Source organism: Lynx canadensis, chromosome D4 (genome assembly GCF_007474595.2).
Source record: "Lynx canadensis isolate LIC74 chromosome D4, mLynCan4.pri.v2, whole genome shotgun sequence".
In the NCBI taxonomy this organism is placed as follows: domain Eukaryota; kingdom Metazoa; phylum Chordata; class Mammalia; order Carnivora; family Felidae; genus Lynx; species Lynx canadensis.
Window position 1 is genome coordinate 93603785 of NC_044315.2, and position 17687 is coordinate 93621471.

General features: G+C 53.4%; 1 protein-coding gene across 2 annotated transcripts; it reads right to left on the reverse strand.

Annotated features, from left to right (window-relative positions):
- Positions 1-2026: 2026 nt before the first annotated feature.
- Positions 2027-10355, reverse strand: ZMYND19 (zinc finger MYND-type containing 19). 2 transcript variants are annotated; one of them, XM_030294038.1, is made up of 6 exons: positions 10268-10355; positions 9096-9155; positions 7213-7319; positions 6237-6377; positions 2837-3017; positions 2027-2619 (listed from the first exon to the last, which is right to left on the reverse strand). In XM_030294038.1, exons 1-6 carry the CDS (start codon positions 10316-10318, stop codon positions 2476-2478), a joined length of 684 nt encoding a protein of 227 aa, XP_030149898.1. In that variant the 5' UTR covers positions 10319-10355; the 3' UTR covers positions 2027-2475. The 2 variants fall into 2 exon arrangements, with proteins under 2 accessions (XP_030149898.1, XP_032451529.1); XM_032595638.1 differs by lacking the exon at positions 10268-10355 and adding an exon at positions 9758-9876.
- Between the last annotated feature and the right edge of the window lie 7332 nt (positions 10356-17687).

The following is a 17687-nucleotide window of genomic DNA, read 5'->3' on the forward strand; positions in this document are numbered from 1 at the left end:
AACTCTTGACTTCGGGGTCATGAGCTTGAGCCCCACACTGGGTGTAGACACTACTTAAAAAAAAAAAAAAATCTTTAGGGGGAAAAATAAGGTCAAGTCACCCAGCCCCACACACTACAACTCAAACAAGCCCCCACACTAACCATCTGAATGCTAACATTTCATAGGCACCCTAAGAGGTGTGACCGCAAAGATCAAGAGGTTGGGGCCATCAGAGGAGAAAAGAAACCAGGGGCTGCCATCAGAGAAGGGACAAGGGAAGCAAACAGGGATAAAAACTGTCTGTGGGTCCTACAGCACCTTCACAATAGTGTCCACTCCAGGGAGCCACTGCAGTGACTCGAGCAAAGGGAAGGAGCCACTACACGGGCAACTCTAGAACCCTTACAGCCACCTTCTAAGCTCTAGCCCTTCACCAGCACAGACTTGAGGGGTCTCTAACACACGGTACAGGGGCACAGCCCAATTGGACGGGGATCAGCTACCAGCAGCAGCACCTGCTCAAAGCAGCTACGCTGCACGATCCCCAGACCAACGCTATTCCGATGAGCCATGCAACGTGGAAGACACCAACCGTGTATCAGGACCTAGTGTGGTGTCCTACAGGTCTGCTGAGAGACCCTGGGCACTTCAATTTCAATGTAATTTTCTGGCAAGTAGCCAGGATAATGACCTCAGGATCATGTGTGCTGGTCAGGGAATGCAGACAGGCTGAAGTGCCGGGTCATGAAGGACAGAGGCAAAAACCACAGCCCGTGGTCTTTTGCCTCCTCTTCCCAGGAGCCTTTTTGTCTGAAAGCACACTGCCTGAGCACACTCAAGGCCTTGTGCCTGGAAGACCACCCAAACCCCAACATGCCAACATACCTGGGTTCCCCCCACCCAAACGGTCCAGACTAGAGCTGGCCTCTGGAAGAAGGAATTACACCAGCCCTGGGAATGTCCCAAGGGCTCCAGCCGACTGCTGTCTGTAGGACTGATGATCTCTCAGGATCATACATATCCCCCTCCACAAAAGGTTTCTGAGCCCCCATTGCTGCTCAACCTAGGGTTTGGAGGGACCTAGAGCAGGCTTTACCTATGCAGCAAAGATGGTCCTCATCTAGAAAATATGCTGCACCTCACTCACACTGACCAAGGGGAGCCACTCAGTGAAAACACACATGGTGCAGACGGGGTTCTCTCGCCTTCAGAGAACCTCCCTTGGGGTTGACCTGAACCCTCCTGCTCCCTGCTTTCTGCCTTTACCCGATTGCTCAGTCCTGCTCTCCAAGACCTACTGCCCAAGAGGACTCCCAAAGACCGCAAAAGAACCCACTAGAAACTCAAGTCACAAACCGACGCCACCAAGAGGCTATTCTCAGTCAAGGAAAGCAATGAGGACACACAGGACAGATGGAACACACCGGAAGATGGCAGAAGAGCTGCACAAGGGAAAGTAGGAGCACTTGGGACCAACGTGGGGCAGGGGGTAGCCCAGGACAAACACTCAAGAGTTGGGATGGCCAGCCTCATTCTCTCAGGAAGCAAAGCCCCTAGCAGGTTGGCTGGCTGGATCTGGAGACCAGCAAGATCCCGGACACAAAGCCTGGCTTGGTGCCCCATGGTGGCTCTGCAAGGTATACAAGATGCTGCCCAGCCTTCAGACATCTGTGGCTCCCTGACGAGAGGGAGGGAGCCCAGCAGAGCGGACAGGAAAGCAGCGCTCACTCACCCTGGCTGCTCCAATTCCCAGGCAGGACCTCCACCACTGAACTCTTCGCCACTCGGCACACAAATCAAGGGGAGAACTGCCAGGGCGAGAACATTCCATGTCCGCCTACTTCACCACCCCCAGCAACTCCTGCCCCAGGACAAGAACAGGCCCGGGTCTCACTCACACTCCCTGCCTGCCTCCCCTCTCTCTCAGCCTAGGAAAAAAGATAAAGGCAACCTCCACCCCTCACCCCCACAGCACCTTGATTCACTTAGAAATAAACTTCAATAGCAGAGAGGGCAAAAAGGAGAGCAGAGCACGGCGGAGGCACTCGATGATTCCACCCCTTTACTGTGCCTTGTGGATGTGACTCCATGCAGGCCGCGCTCCTCGGGACGGCAGCTGCCCAGAAAGAGCTTCCACTATGTGACACTGTTTAGACTTTTTAAATGTGTGGCCCAACCGCCTGCCAGTTAAGAATTACAGCAAATGATTCTATTTGTAATTTCTAACCTTCCCACTGCCTCCCCCCAAAAAAACTGTACATGAGTTTACAAACATATTAACATATAAATAATGAGAAGCGTCCTGGTGGGAGCCTCCCCAGCTGTCTCTGCTTGGAGATGAACACTGAGGGGAACGCCGTGCCCACACGAGGTGCCCGTGGCGAGGGGGCCTCTGTGGCAGTTGCCGTGGGTGCACTTCGCTGGCTTCTTCAGCACCTCTGGGTCAACCACCAGTCTGTGTCTGCTACGCCCAAGGTAGGTCCGGAAGCCCGGTCATCGCTCTGGCTCAAGCTCGTGCTGGAAGGGGCGCTTCTTCTCTCGACAGTGCTTCTTGTGGGCGGGCCAGTCCTTCTGCTGGCACTGGGAGCCGCAGTACCGGGCCACCTGGCAACGCCCGCAAATGTTGAACTCCCGGAGCTGAAAGAACACACAGGACAACCATGGCTTCACGGTCACACCAGGGAATTGGTTGTGGGGCAGGTACTACGCTGCAATCAGAAAGGACCCGGCAAGCCCATACACTGAAGCCGGCAGGCACAGCGGCTGCGGTGGAGAGGTGCGCGAGAGGCCCGCAGGGGCCGGGGCAGCGGGGTATGGAGCAACCCGGAGCTGGCACTCACTGCAGCACCTGTACCTGCTTCTCAATCATCGTGCAGGGAGGGTAATGGCACTCGTAGTAGGTGCAGGAATTCTCCTCCTCTTCCACCACGTCCCCGTTGGCGTTATAGTACCGGGTCACGTTCAGGACAGGAAACTGCTCTTCTATGGGGTCTGTGGGAAGCTGCTGAATCGCCAGCCAGTATAAGCTTTGCTCCCTTAAAAGGAGAAGCATATGCTTCAGTACACTCCAGCCAGACACGGTCAAGACAGGGACATGACAATGACCTGACTGCAGACAGATAGCTGGTTTCTCCTGCTCGGCATATCTCTGCCCCAGTTTTTGTTAGGACAGCTTGACTCTTCTTTGGCCTGCCCCCACCATGCAGCAGGGTTTACCTGTATGGGATGTCAAGTATTTAGCATGTCTAAGCAGGGCTATGTCCGCCTCCCTCATAGATTTCCCAAAACCTGGGACTGACGGGCACACAGCAGGCACAAAGGGTGTGCGGCCTCAGTACAGGGACCTGGCCAAGCCTGGCCACCTGTGCAAAGCCAGGCAGTCCTTCTCCTTGCTCATGGACCCGGAGGCACCTACTTCTGCCCCTGCTGGTCCACCTCTCCTTCAATACTGTGAGCCGCTCTAAGTCTTTCTAAACACCAGAAGCTTGCAACTGAAGAATCCTACCTGCTGCTAGAACTGAGGCACCCTAACAGGCCCCAGGGGGAGCGCAGGCTGGGCAGGGCCGGTGAAGGCGCTCAGCAGCTCCCCCTGCTGCTGGGCTGCAAAGGTGCCACCACCTGTACTTCGAGAGCAAAGCAGCAGGTTAGCACCCCCTTCAACCTACCACCCTCTGTGGGGCCAGGCCTGGAGGACCTGGGCTAAATAGGGGAAGGGTCACCTTTACCTAATACCATATACGAAAATTATCTCAAAATGGATCAAAGACCTAAACGTAAACAAACCTAACCTAAACAACTAAAGGCTCCATCAACGCACAAATGGGTACGATGTGGTACATAACCATAATGTAATATTATCCAAAACACACAGGACACCAGGACAGAAATCCTGGGGCACCTGGGTGGCTCAGTCGGTTAAGCATCTGACTTTGGCTCAGGTCATGATCTCATGGTCAGTGAGTTCAAGCCCCGCGTCGGGCTCTGTGCCGAGGGCTTGAAGCCTGGAGCCTGCTTTGGATTCTGTCTCCCTCTCTCTCTGCCCCTCCCCAGCTCACGCTCCGTTCTGTCTCTCAAAAATGAATAAACATTAAAAAGAAAAAAAAAAAAGACGAAATCCCAACACAGGCTACGTCACGGATGAACCTTGAGGACACTGTGCTAAGTCTGTCACAAAAAGATAAATCCTGTAGCATCCACTCACAGGAAGCCCTGGAAGATTCAGATCCAAAGACACAGAGTAGGAAGGTGGAGGCTGGGGGAAAGGTGGGGGGCGGGGGGGAATCAGTGTCTAATGGGGAAGTTCTGGAGATGGATGGTGGGGATGGTTGCACAAGTAAGTGGATGTATTGGATGCTGCTAAACTGAACGTTCAAAAATGGCTAAGAGAGTAAACGTTGTATGTATTTTACCACAATAAGAAAGGTTTTTTAAAAGGAAAAAAAAAAAAAAAGGGACGTGTCAGGATGTAGGAGGGTGCTGGCTGCCTTCTGAGCCCTTCAATGAAGTCCTACACGACACAGGCAAGTTTCAATCCCAGTCGGCTCTTAGAAGCAGAAAGGGAGGAAAACACACCTTGACAGAGAGGCCCTTCCCCCCCTTGGATGAGCCGCCTTTGTGGCCCCACACTGAAGGAAAGCAGGGCAGGAGGTGCAGGCCTGTGAGAAGCCATGACGCCACGTTCCCTGCTTCACAAAGAGGGGGATTCCCACCACAAAGACCTGCAGAGTTCAGACCACATAATGCCCAGGCCAGCTGGTATTTCAGGCCACACTCAGGCTGGCTCCGACCCACGACAAGTAGAGGGAGAGTCTGAATCCCTAGCTGACAAACTAAGGATGGTCCCACTTGATTAGTTCCTGGGATGACACAAAGGACAGAACCTCAAGAACACAGCCTGTCCTGGGCCTCATGGGAATGGCCTAGAGGAGGACGGGGCAGGCAGGCCACGACCCAGCAGAGACCACTGGGCAGGGTGGCCTATGATGGAATGGATCCTTTTCCAAACAGGTGTTCTCAATTGTGGTTATCTTATGATCATAAAGAGCGTTCAGATGAAGAAATGTAACAACCTTCAGCCACAGGCTGGCCAAACCATGAGTCACACAGAGGCCTAAAGCAACGATTGATAGCAGGAGCAGATCCGCTGCGGGTGAAGGGGTGGGCAGCCCCTTCCAGGTCTCCAGTGAGCAGAAGGAAACCTGTCTGGTGTTGGGGGAGGCGGGGCCGCTCCCGGTGTCCACACTGGATGAGGATCCGTGTTGGACAACCCAGGGGGAAATCTACAGACACTGATATGCCTGCTGAGCTGCCCTTACCCTTCTGTTGCTAATCCCTAACTTCACATTCATTTTGTTTGATGAAAGAGCCTTCTCAGAGGCCCAAGGACATGCACAAACCCCAGAGAGCCCCAGTGAGCCCATAGATAATGCACACGTGGCCAGGAACACCCTGGCTAGTTTCAGCTCCTACCTTCCATTCTGCTGGTTCCCCAGCTCTTCCCAAGGCTTCCATGAAGCTCACACCCAGACTGCTCTTGGGGCCAAGGGAATTGCCTCAGAGCATCTTACTCGCCCAAGGGGGACACCTGCAGTAGCCTGAGCAGCACTGTTGTCAGGACCATGAAGAGGCAGAGACTGAGCAGCAGAGCCCCCAAACCACACTCTCTTGCTTCTTTTAAGCCACTGCTTAGGTGTTTAGCCAAAGAGCATGACAGAAAGATGCACACGTGTGTGTACAGGAGGCATCCCCAGATAAAGATGTCCAAGTTTTCTCAGAGACACAAAGGAGAAGTCCTGCCCATGAGCAGGCATCCAGCCTAGACAGCTCTTCTCCCCACTAGAGCCAATCATTAGAAGGGGCGCCTGAGTGGCTCATTCAATTGAGTGTCCAACTTTAGCTCAGGTCATGATCTCACGGTTTGTGAGTTCGAGCCCCACATCAGGCTCTGTGCTGACACCTCACAGGATTCTGTGTCTACTTCCTTCTCTGCCCCTTACCCTACTTGTGCTACGTCTCTCTCTCTCTCTCTCTCTCTCAAAAACAAACATTAAAAAAAAAAAAAATTATCAAAACGGTATCCCAACCCCGTGAAGAAAACAAGGAGGGAAAACTTTGAGGGAAAATAACCAAGGTCTCCACTCCCACAGAAGCATCAGATCAGAGTGGAGACACGGGCCCCTCTTAGTAACAAGAGCCTGAAGGAGGACCTTCCATGAGGCACCTCTGCCGGCCCCCCCGGCCCCGAGAAGCCCCACCTTTGTTTGCTGGATGTCTCTTCGGCTTTGGGCCGCCAGCCCCACGGCACCAGCTGCAGGTTGTCCAGGCGATTGTCTACAGTCACAGCATTGAGGTGTACCACCTGAAAGCCAGGAGCAATGCCTCCCCTGTGCCGCTCCCTGGAAAACAAGGCGTCTCCCTCAATCAGCCTCCTCTGGCCTTCCCAAATACTTCCGCCCTATGATCTGAACTGGCCCCTCATCACGCTGATGGGGACAATTAGGAACAAGGGTGTCGAGAGGAATCTAAGTGTGTCGGTCCGTGGCCAAACAAGATAGACCGTGTTGACAGTCCAGCCCCTTGACAGAACCCCAACCGTCAAACACAATCTAGAGACTTCCCCATCAGAGTAGTCCCAGGCACTGCGGAACTACACCATGCACACCAAGGAGAGGCAGTCCTTTCCTCACATCCCACCGACAGGCTCAGCGAGAGCCCAGTGGAGGGAGCAGACCCCACCCTACCCCAGAGGAGGCTGTGTCTGGAGCAAGTACGAGCAAAAAATGCGCTTTTAGGGGCGCCTGGGTGGCGCAGTCGGTTAAGCGTCCGACTTCAGCCAGGTCACGATCTCGCGGTCCGTGAGTTCGAGCCCCGCGTCGGGCTCTGGGCTGATGGCTCAGAGCCTGGAGCCTGTTTCCGATTCTGTGTCTCCCCCTCTCTCTGCCCCTCGCCCGTTCGTGCTCTGTCTCTCTCTGTCCCAAAAATAAATAAACGTTGAAAAAAAAAATTAAAAAAAAAAATGCGCTTTTAGGCTGCTCTATTAGTGATACAATATGCGAATGAGCCATTCCTCTGAGTTAATGGCAATGACCCAAAGGTAACTAAGAGGGTGCGGGAGCACGACTCAGGGAAAGCACCTTCTGTCAATGAGGGCAGGTGTCTCTGCAGGCTCTATGTGCGCATCAGGGCTCATGCGGTACCCAAGTAGAAAATAAGCAGTTTGAAGACACCTACCACAGCAGCTCGTGAAGGAGCCTTCCTGACCCTCTTCCCCGGTTTTTGTCAAAGGCATATGCAAATATCTTAGCACCATTTCCATCTGCATCTACTTCCATCCGGGCCTGAGAAGGAGCAAAGAAAAGGTCTGTTAAAAAGTTTCTGATTCTTAGCTACATTGGAAATCCCTCTTAAAGAAATTAAGTGAAAGGGGTGCCTGGGTGGCTTAGTCGGTTAAGCATCCAACTTTGGCTCAGGTTATGATCTCATGGTTCATGGGTTCAGGCCCCGCGTCGGGCTCTGTGCTGACAGCTCAGAGCCTGGTGCCTGCTTTGGATTCTGTGTCTCCTTCTCTCTCTGCCCCTCCCCCGCTCATGCACTGTTTCTCTCTCTCTTTCAAAAAATAAACGTTAAAGGGGCGCCTGGGTGGTGCAGTCGGTTAAGCGTCCGACTTCAGCCAGGTCACGATCTCGCGGTCCGTGAGTTCGAGCCCCGCGTCGGGCTCTGGGCTGATGGCTCGGAGCCTGGAGCCTGTTTCCGATTCTGTGTCTCCCTCTCTCTCTGCCCCTCGCCCGTTCATGCTCTGTCTCTCTCTGTCCCAAAAATAAATAAACGTTGAAAAAAAATTAATAAACGTTAAAAAAAATTAAAAAGAAAAAAAAAAAAAAGAAAGAAAAATTAAGTGAAACAAACAAACCAGGATACATATATGGGGCCTGTTTCTGGGACCCAGAGCTCTGCAGAGACTTCCAGATGTGAGAAATCAGCCCTGTATCCCAGCAATAACTCACTTACAAACCACTCTGTAAAACACTGTGAACACAGAGAAATAAATTCTCCCACTTTTAGAAAAAGCCCACAATTCAGTAAGAAAAACGAAGCCTCGGACAAGTAACTACAGTTCTTCCTTGAGGTAAGCCCCACACAGCTGAAAATCCACGTTAACTTTTAACTTCTCAATACTTAACTACTAATAGCCTGCTGCTGACCAGAAACCTTAACAATAACAGACAAGTATCAAATATTTTTGTATGTTACATGTGTTATATGCTATATTCTTACAATAAAGTAAAGCTAGAAAGAAGAACACGTTTTCAAGAAAGTCTTGGGGAGGGGCGCCTGGGTGGTTCAGTCAGTTGAGCGTCTGACTTTGGCTCAGGTCATGGTCTTGAGGTTCGTGAGATCAAGCCCCTCATCAGGCTTGCTGCGGTCAGTGCAGAGCCTGCTTCAGATCCTCTGCCTCCCTCTCTCTGTCCCTCCCCCACTCATACCAGTGCCCATGCTCCCTCTCTCAAAAATGAAAAGTAAACATTCAAAAAAATAAATAAGAAGGTCACGAGGAAAAAAATACATTTACGGTACTGGACTATGTTTATCAAAGAAAGGACCCATGTATAAGTTAACCTGTGCAGTTCAAAGCCGTGTTGTCCAACGGTCATCTGTGCTACAAAAGCATGAAAGGCTGAAATAAAAGGGTAGTGGGTCCACAGACTCCTGGAGGAATTCTGACGGGGAGGAGCTGGTAGGTGAGGACTGGCTCATCCAGTGGAGAACTGCGGAAGGCAAGCGAGCTCAGGGAGGGGGAGAGTAGAGAGCACCAGGGCACAGAGGGACAGTGGGGCCAAGGCCAGAGGAAAGGTGGGGTGGCACTGCACAGCCTCATAAGGACCCAAGGCTTGTCCAATTGAACATTCAATCACAAGCATGACACAATTCGATGTGTTTTCAGGAAGAGCCAGCAACCGGAGTAGAAGTGGGGGGAAGACCAGTATCACAGAGGTGGTAGGGGTTCCGCTGGGCAGCCAAAGCCAGGCTGCCCTCACAGAGGATAAGACCCATCCCTCATGACCCTCCCCAGGCAGTGACTGAAAGTAAGGGAGCAAAGGAATAGCCATCCTTACCTCAAAGGAGTAGCCCTCCACCAGTGGGATATCTTGCTCATCTATCAGTGTGTACTTGGTCTGGAAATCAACCATGTTTCAAAACATTACATTCAGGGTCTCAATAAAGTATCAGTAACAGGCAGCAACAGCTCCTTCAAGCTAAATGAGGCCTGCAGGTGAGGGGCACAGGCAGCCTACCCAGAACGGCAGGTGGTTATGACCCACTCAAGGCTACCAGAGGAGCAGGTATCAGGCTTCATTCCTACGTGCCACAGAACTGGCTAACCTCTAAGCTGTTTTAACGGGTCAACAGACCTAACCCGAGACAGGGGCTTCCTCAGAATACAGGAAAGGACCGGGTTTGAAGCAGAACATCCAGAAAATTTCAATTAATGTTTACTTAAGATGGGTGGCCGTTACACAGGTGCTCACTAAACTGTTTTTTAACTTTCTGTCTGAAATGTTCCAAATGAAAGTTTTAAGAGATGATATTAACGCAACCAGTCACTGAGTTGGAAACGGTCTGGGAGCTGACGGGGAGCCCACCCTTCCCTTAGGTAAAAAGCCACATCGCTCCAAAGCCACATCGCTCCTGCAGGAAAGGCAAGAAACAGTCCCCCAAACGGACTAGTCTCACTCTTGCTTGGAAAGCCTTTTTCTAGGATCTAAGTCGGTTTTACCTTCATCTGACTGCCTCTGCTCCTCTCTCCCACCAGAAGCTTCCGCCGCTGGTGATGGGAACAGGGTTCCCATCCCGGGTAAGGTCCGTGGCTGGTGCAGCTGCACGGCCGGCCGGCTCCTGGAAACAGCCAAGCCTCAATGCCCACAGGTGCCAGGAAGCCCCAGCCTCGAACACGCGGAGGGCGGGGCCAGGTAAGGGAGAGAAGCAGAGGGAGGCCCTGCTCTGGGAGGCCCACTGAGGCTGGTCCAGACACGGCCACCGCCGGCAGCGTGAAAACCTGCGCGAAGCTCCACCACGGACCGGCAGACACCGAGACCCAGACCGTCTTGCCACCGAGCGAGCGGGCCGCCTCGGAAGGGCGCTGCGCTGCCCGCGGCCACCAGCCCCCTCCTGCCCCGCGGGGACACGCCGCCAGCCCGCCCGCCAGGCCCCGCAGCCCCCAGACCCCGCGCCCCCGGCCCAGCGCCCCGATCCGCCGGCCCCGCGCCCCGGTTCCCGAGCCGCTCACCTTCCCGGCCACCCGGCCGAGCCGCACGATGCCCAATTTGAAGTCGGTCATGGCCGGGCCTGCGCTCGGCCGGCGGCGCCGCTCCCTCAGGAGACGCCGGGCCGGGACCGGGGCCGGGCCGGGGCGGCGCCGCGGCGCGCCGGGTGGGCCGGGTCGGCGGGCCGGGGTCGGGCCAGGCGGGACGAGGCTGGGCCGGACTCGGGCCGCCTCCGCCTGGCGCCCGCCGGACCTGCCACGCGCCGCCGCCGCCGCCGCCACCGCCGCCGCGCGCACCACCGCGAGCGGAGCTGGAGGCGGGGCGCGGCGCAGACACACCCCCGCCCGCCGCCGTCCCGCCAATCGCGGGGCGCGCACTGCGCTAGCCGCCGCGCGCCGCCGCGCCGTGGCCAACGGGAGGAAAGCGAGTGCGCCGGCGCATTGAGGAGCAGAGGTAGCGCGGGGGAGGGGCGCGGCCGGGGGCGGCGCCTGCGCGGCCTCCCCGCGCGACGTCAGTTTCGCGGGAAGCTTTGTGAAGGACGCCGCGCTCAGGCTGCTTGCTGCCGGCTCCCCGCTCGCTGCTCGGACCCAGCGCCGGGTCCTGCGCCCGGCCCCTGACTGACTCCACGACTAGCCCGGCGGCCACCGGTCCCGCGCCCGGCCTTGCATCCCCACGCCTGACCCGGCGCCGGTCTTTCGACCCCGCGCGCAACCCCCTTGCGGAGGGCGGCTTGGCTCCACGCCCCGGGGCCGTCGGAGGGCCTGCAGGTTGAGGTTTCTGCCGGGCTCGCTGCGGCTCCCCCAGAACGGTCCCCCGTGCTCAGGACAGCGGGCAGGAGGCACGGGTGCCGCTGCGGAGTAGGGGCTGGGGAGACACCCGAGCCCAGCCCAGAATGCTGTTAGCTGGTGGCGCACCTGACCGCCTTCCTTCCTCCCTGGCCACTCACCACCTCCTCCTCACAGGGGCCCAGGTGAGGACCACGGTGGCCCGTGGTGCCCACACAGCCCATCCTCAGGCTACACCAACCTTCCTTGGGTCTCAAGCTGTTAACTAGGGTGGGGTAATGTGCCAGCCGCTCACCAGCTTGGTTCAGCTCCTTCCTGAGGACGTTGGGGGCTACCACCCTTGTCTCCTGGCAACCACTCTAGCTGGGCTTTCACCTTCCTCCCCCCCCCCCCCCCCCGAAATTACACCAGTGCACAAAACAAAAACCAGAAACCCCTGGTCATGTTTCAGTGACGGAGGCAGAAAAGGCTCGTGATGAGTTATGTGCCACATTAGAAAATGATAAACACTGTGGGGGAAACAAGTAGATCAGCATTAGGCAATTGGGGGTCTAGGGAAGGTGGTGGGCAGGGTAAGCCCCATTGAGAAGTCAATTTGAACGGTGTAAGGAGAGAGGGCCATGTGGGCATTTGGAGGAAGAGCCAGTGCAAAGTCCCTGAGCTGGGAACATCTGGCATTTTGAAAAAGTGGGGGTGTCCATTGTGACCAGACAGGAGTGCCTGACAGAAACAGGGGTCAAGGTCAGAGAGGTGAGGGGCCAGAGGGGGGGTCAAATAGACTCATAAGGACTTTAACTTTTAGACTTAGAAAAGTGAGGCCAGTGGCACCTAGGTGGCTCAGTCGGTTAAGCGTCCGACTTCAGCTCAGGTCATGATCTCACGGTTTGTGAGTTTGAGCCCCGTGTCAGGCTCTGTGCTGACAGCTCAGAGCCTGGAGCCTGCTTCCGGATTCTGTGTCTCCCTCTCTCTCTGCCCCTCCCCTGCTCATGCTCTGTCCCTCTCTGTCTCGAAAATAAATAAAACATTTTTTAAAAAATTAGGAAAGTGAGTCCATTGGAGGATTTGAATAGAGGAATAGCTTTCCAATGAATCAAGCTGTTGATTGGGCGTGGGGGGCGGATTGGAAACAGGAAGGCTGTTTAGCAAGTGAATACAAGTAGCAAGTGAATACAAGAGATAGAGTGTTTAGATACATGGATCCAGTGGTCTGTAGCAGTCAGGGGAGCCCTGGTTATGCTGCAGTAGCAACCCCACATTCTCATGACCTGAGTTGAAGTCAGACGCTTAACTGACTGAGCCACCCAGGTGCCCAAGACATACCTCTTCCGAGGTATTTATGCTAAAAACAGGAGCAGAGAAATGGGGCCAAAACTGGAAAGAGAACGGAAGTCGAGAGTTGGTTTTACTCTGGGAGGGGATATAGATGTTTGCTCACCAACAGGAAAGATCCCATAGAGGAGAATCACTGGCAAGAGGAGCGTTGGGAGATTAGGTGTGCCAGCTCAGCTCAGTAGGGAGAGTCTGATGTAAAGGTTCTGAAAGGCAAGTGGGTGTGGAGGCAGGAGTTTAAGGGAGTTCTCTGCTGATGAGAACTTTCTACTTTCTCAAATAAGTAGAAAACAAAGTCATCAGTTCAAAATGAGGAAAGGGGAACAAATGTTGGGAGTCCGGGGAGAGAGGTCCAGGAATAATGTAACTGGCTAGAAAAATAGGAAAATGCAGTAGGGGGCCACACAGTGTGACTGTGTTTTTCTCAGCCTATTTCAGCTGGTGCAGAGAAAGAGAAGGGCAGGATTTAGCCAAGACTCTGGTTGTGCTGGGTGGGGGCAGGGGTGGGGTTCTGAAAGAGTGACCGGATGCTAACCCATGGCATCAGAGCTGAATGAGGAAAGGAGAGGATACCAGAGGGGGCGGGGCCAGTGGGTTGGAGTTCCCGTGGGGTCCAAAGGATTGCAGGAATTGTAGCACTAGAGAGAGTAGGCTAGCAGGACAGGAGGTGGTAGCCAGAGATGTGTGGACCTGAGATCACAAGGGAGGGCTGTGACTGTGGATGATGTTTGTATATTTTTGTTATCTACCGATGTGCAACTAACTAACCACTCCAAAATCTAGTGGCTTAAAGCAACATTGATTTAGGGATGCCTGGGTGGCTGATTAGGTTAAGCATCCGACTTGATTTTGGCTCGGGTCATGATCTCACGGTTCATGGGTTGGAGCCCCACATCAGGCTCTGCGCTGACAAAGCAGAGCCTGCTCAGGATTCTCTCTCTCTCTGCCCCTCCCTTTCTCTCTCTCTCTCTCTCAATAAACTTAAAAAAACAACAACAACGATTTATTATTCCTTGCAATTCTATGCTTGTGGTCTTCTATTCCACATGGTGTCAGCTCAGTCCCTCCTTTAGTTGCAATGGATCAGAAATTCCCTGGAATTTCTTCTCTGGGTGACTTACTTTTGTGTGATGACTCATTATTCAGGGTTCCCCACATGGCCAAGCATGATAGCTGGACTTCCTTCTAACATGGAGGCTGTGCTCTAAGTGATAAGTCCCGTCGTACAAGCATTTATTTGGTGCCTGTTTGAATCACCCTTGCTAGTATCCCACTGGCCAAAGCAAGTCATGAGGGCAAGCCCAAATGAGTGTAGGAGGGCTGTCCACAAGTATGGTTCACCGTGGGGGGGGGGGACTAGTGGAACAGTCTGCCCCAGCCCACCCTTTGGCCTCCAATGATTCATACTCCTCCCTTTTGAGAGTGTGCCTCCCAAGTGACCCCAGAATCACCATCTCATCAAGGCATTAGGCTTGGAGTCCAGTCTATTGCGATACGCAACAGGGCCAGATGGATGAGGCACACTGGATGTGCCATTGGATGTGCCTTTTGCTCCAAGGGCATGTTATCTGCTCCCCCAATACCCAACATTCAGTGGTGAAGCACGGTTCAAGTGAACAGACCCCCTGTTCAAAAAGGGGGAGTGTACCCCTAGTCACTGGTCCACAGCAATTTTGGAACCCAGCTAACACCTGTCACAATATTCCTTGATCAGGGCTTGTCTGCGCCCTGCAAATGGTTCCTTCAGTTACTGTTTTGAGTGTTCTCAGTTCCTCCCTCCGGGCACTGGGCCATGCACTTGCAGTGACCCCCTTTTCCATAGGAAACGGCCTGTGTTTGCAGCTGAGTGTCTTCGTTAGTCTGCTTCCTGCCTGTAGAAAGCAGGGGCCCAGACACCTTTTATTTCAAACTCTGTTATTTCAACCCTTAAACACACACACACACACACACACACACACACACACACACACACACACACAACTGGATTTCTATATATCAAAATTGTAACTCACTTTACTAAACAAAAGCTATACTGCAAATGTCTTTAAGAAGGCTGTTCTCTCCTGCGGGCTGAGTCAGGTGCTGTGGAACGATGACCTCAAGATTCTTAGAAGCCCTTTGTGTGGCTGGCAGGGTCTACGAGGACTCCCCACCCCCCCCGGAAATCCTCAAATATCTTCACAAGGGATCATACAACCGTGCCCTTGAATGTATTTTAACCCTCATATTTTGCAGGAGGTACTCTGGACTTAGTTTTTACCATGATGCCATTTCTCACCTTTAGAACTATTTGCCGCCTGTAAAGGCCGAGAATGAGAAAAAGTTTTGATTTTCCAACGTAGCAAGACCTGGCTTGGAAATACCTCATCTACCTGCTGCCGGAGTATGGAACAGCTACTTCTCTGGTACGTTCTCTCCTTGATCTCACGTTAGGCTAACTGAGCAAACCCAATCAGCCTCGAAGCTTTCTGCCGGGGAAAATCAGATCATTAGACACATTTTGTGTCTTCCATGTTACCACAGGCCACGGGCTCACCATTTTCCTGCCAATTCTGAACATGGCCTCCCTCAGCTGAGTTCTCACTGCCGGTGTCCACCTGCTGCCTGCTTCAAAGTCAGTGTCAGATTTTAGAATTTTACTGCAGCAATATCTCACTCCCAAGTGCCGACTTCTGTCCCGGGCATCTGTTGCTGCATCACAAACCACCCCCAAATTCAGCAGGTTAAAACCACTTTATTCTCCTGTGACCCGTGGTGTAGCTTGGGCTCAGCTGGTGGCTTCTTCTGCAGTTGCAGGTGTGGCAGTTTGTCTCAAAGGGTCACAATCAATCCCTTCCCTCTGTGGGTGTGGTGCTTCCCCCACACCAGTCCTGTGACCGTTTTGATGCACTTCATGGTGTAGAAAGTTCTGGGACCTCTGAGCCCAGGCCTGAGGACTGGCAGTTTCACCTTCCCCCCTCTAGGGGACTTGCTGCCAGGTAATCAGTCTCACTCTCTGGAGGCCACTGTGCTGTGCAGAACCCCAAAGCAGCCATGTGGAGAAGCCTCATGGAAGAGACACCCGACCAGCCTCAGTTGAGGCACCAGACATGTAAATGAAAAACAGATCTTGGACTTTCTGTCCTCAGCAGACCCCACACAGAGTGGAAAAGCCCCCTGGCTGAATGCAGCCTAATTTTCAGAATAAGTAATGAATCAGGATGGTTTGGGTCACTCACACAACCGGTCATTGGTTGTGACTGATGCAGGCAGTCTGGGATGTTTTCACTCCCCCGTGCAGGCATTCTCTCCCTCTCTCTCCCTCTCTGCGATCTCTCTGATTTCTCCAGTAGGGTAACCAGATACTTTGAAATGGTAGTTCAGGACGCCAAGGGAATACGAACAAGCTGTGAGGCCTCCTTAGAGCCAGCAACTTCTATGGCATGTTTCATTGCAGTCCAGCTAGTTAAAGCAAGGGGACAGCCCAGATTGTACAGGAGGGGAAGGAGCCCAACATTCTGATGGGAGGAACAGTGTAAATATAAAGGGATGGCAGAAATTGTTGCCAGACATCTTTGCAGACAAACTAAGGAAGCCATTGAGAGAGCTGCTTAAGTCAGCTGAGGGAGCTCTTGGAGGAGAGGAGACATGGGAACAAGAGAACTGAGAATCAATCATGTTATTTTTCTGTATCTCACAATGCTTTGACATCTTGGGAGCCTCGCTGGCTGGGGAGAGGCTGCCCCTCCCAGGGCTAGCTACTTCCTAGAGGTATCAACTTGCCTGGGAACACAGCTTTCACGTGCAAACCAGCCAATCTAGAGGCCATACCCCCAAACACCTCCTATATGAAACTCAGACACCAAGCCAATATTCCCCTAGCCTAAATCATTGTAGGGCCAGATACTGGACGACTAGAGAACACCCTTACAGCCCAGAGACCACTGGAGTGATGTATTTGATCCTAAGCTTGCTCAAATTTGCCTACCCTGCTTCACCCATTCCTTCGCACAGAGGACACAATCAAGGCTCTGGGCCACGCGCCGTCCTAACAAATTCTGCCTCCTGACCAACCCAGAACTTCCCCAAGTGCTCCCTCCTCTTGGGAAGGAGAAGTACTACACTCTTCTTTCAAGGCAATTGTCCCTGCATCTGTCACCTTGTCACACCTAATTGAAACAAATCCCAGGTACATTTTAAGATAGAGAGCAGGGTGTTGGAAGGATATTCCACGATTCTGGAGTCACTAAGAATTCCTGCAATGGTGATAGTGAGTCAGGAGTGGAAATCACCAAAAAGGGGGATTGACTTGGGCTTTGAAGATGACAGTAACAGGGGAGCAGTGGATTACTATTCTGAGAAAATGAGTTAAACTTGGGGGCTCTTAGGGAGGGGGCAAATGGTCTGGAGGTTGTTGTAAGGGGTCAGGAGAGCACACAGTCCAGGTTCAGATGTACAGGGGTTTCGGGAAAATGAACATGTACAGCTGAGAGGCCCTAGGGGGAAGCCTGGGTTACATGAGCACTCAGGGAAGTCAGGGCCGTTGTGCTGATGGCTTAAGTGAGGACACAGCAGCGGTTTCCAGAACAGGGGATGGGTGGGTGACGGTGCAGAGTTGTATGGGGGCTCCATTTCTTGTGGCTTACTTATCTTAGCAGCAGCCAACAAATTCTCTCTCTTCCCCCCCCCTCCCCCCCCCGAAAATACTTCCTTCTTGACTTCTGTTGTGGACATTGGGCCTTTTTGGGTTGCCCGTAATCCTCCTTCTTCCCAGAGGGACCCTGAACTCCTTGTTCCGGAATTCCTCCATTTGCCTGGTATTGACAGAGAAATGCCTTAAGTGTGGCCAATCAGACCCCTCCCTCTCCCCCAACATCCGAATCCCAAGCAAGCCAGGCGGGCCGGTGCTGGCTGCACACTGCTGGCCCTTCGGGGCCTCAGGCCCCTCCTTTTCCTCAGCTTGGCCCAGTGGAATCCCCCCCAGCCTATGAGCCTCTCTCCTTTTGCTGGAGGGCCAGGTGAGGTTTTTTTGTGGCTTTCACTCAAAACCCTTGATGTCATCAGCACCCTGACTTACCATCTTCCAATAGGGGACTGAAAATCTTTAGTCTTCCTCAAACTCAATCGTACATGTACCTACCGAGCCTCTTAGATTCTGCTCCTCATGACTTTGTCCCATCCCCTAAGCAATTTATATCTAAGCCAGTTTTCTCCATCAGAAAATGCCACCCCATTCACGCAGGTGTTCTGGACAAAAACCCGGGCCACCCTGACGCCCTCCTTCAGGCGCTCCCACGCGTAAGGCGCCGCTGGGCGCCCTGCACTGCTCTGCGCAAGCAGCGCGTCCCTC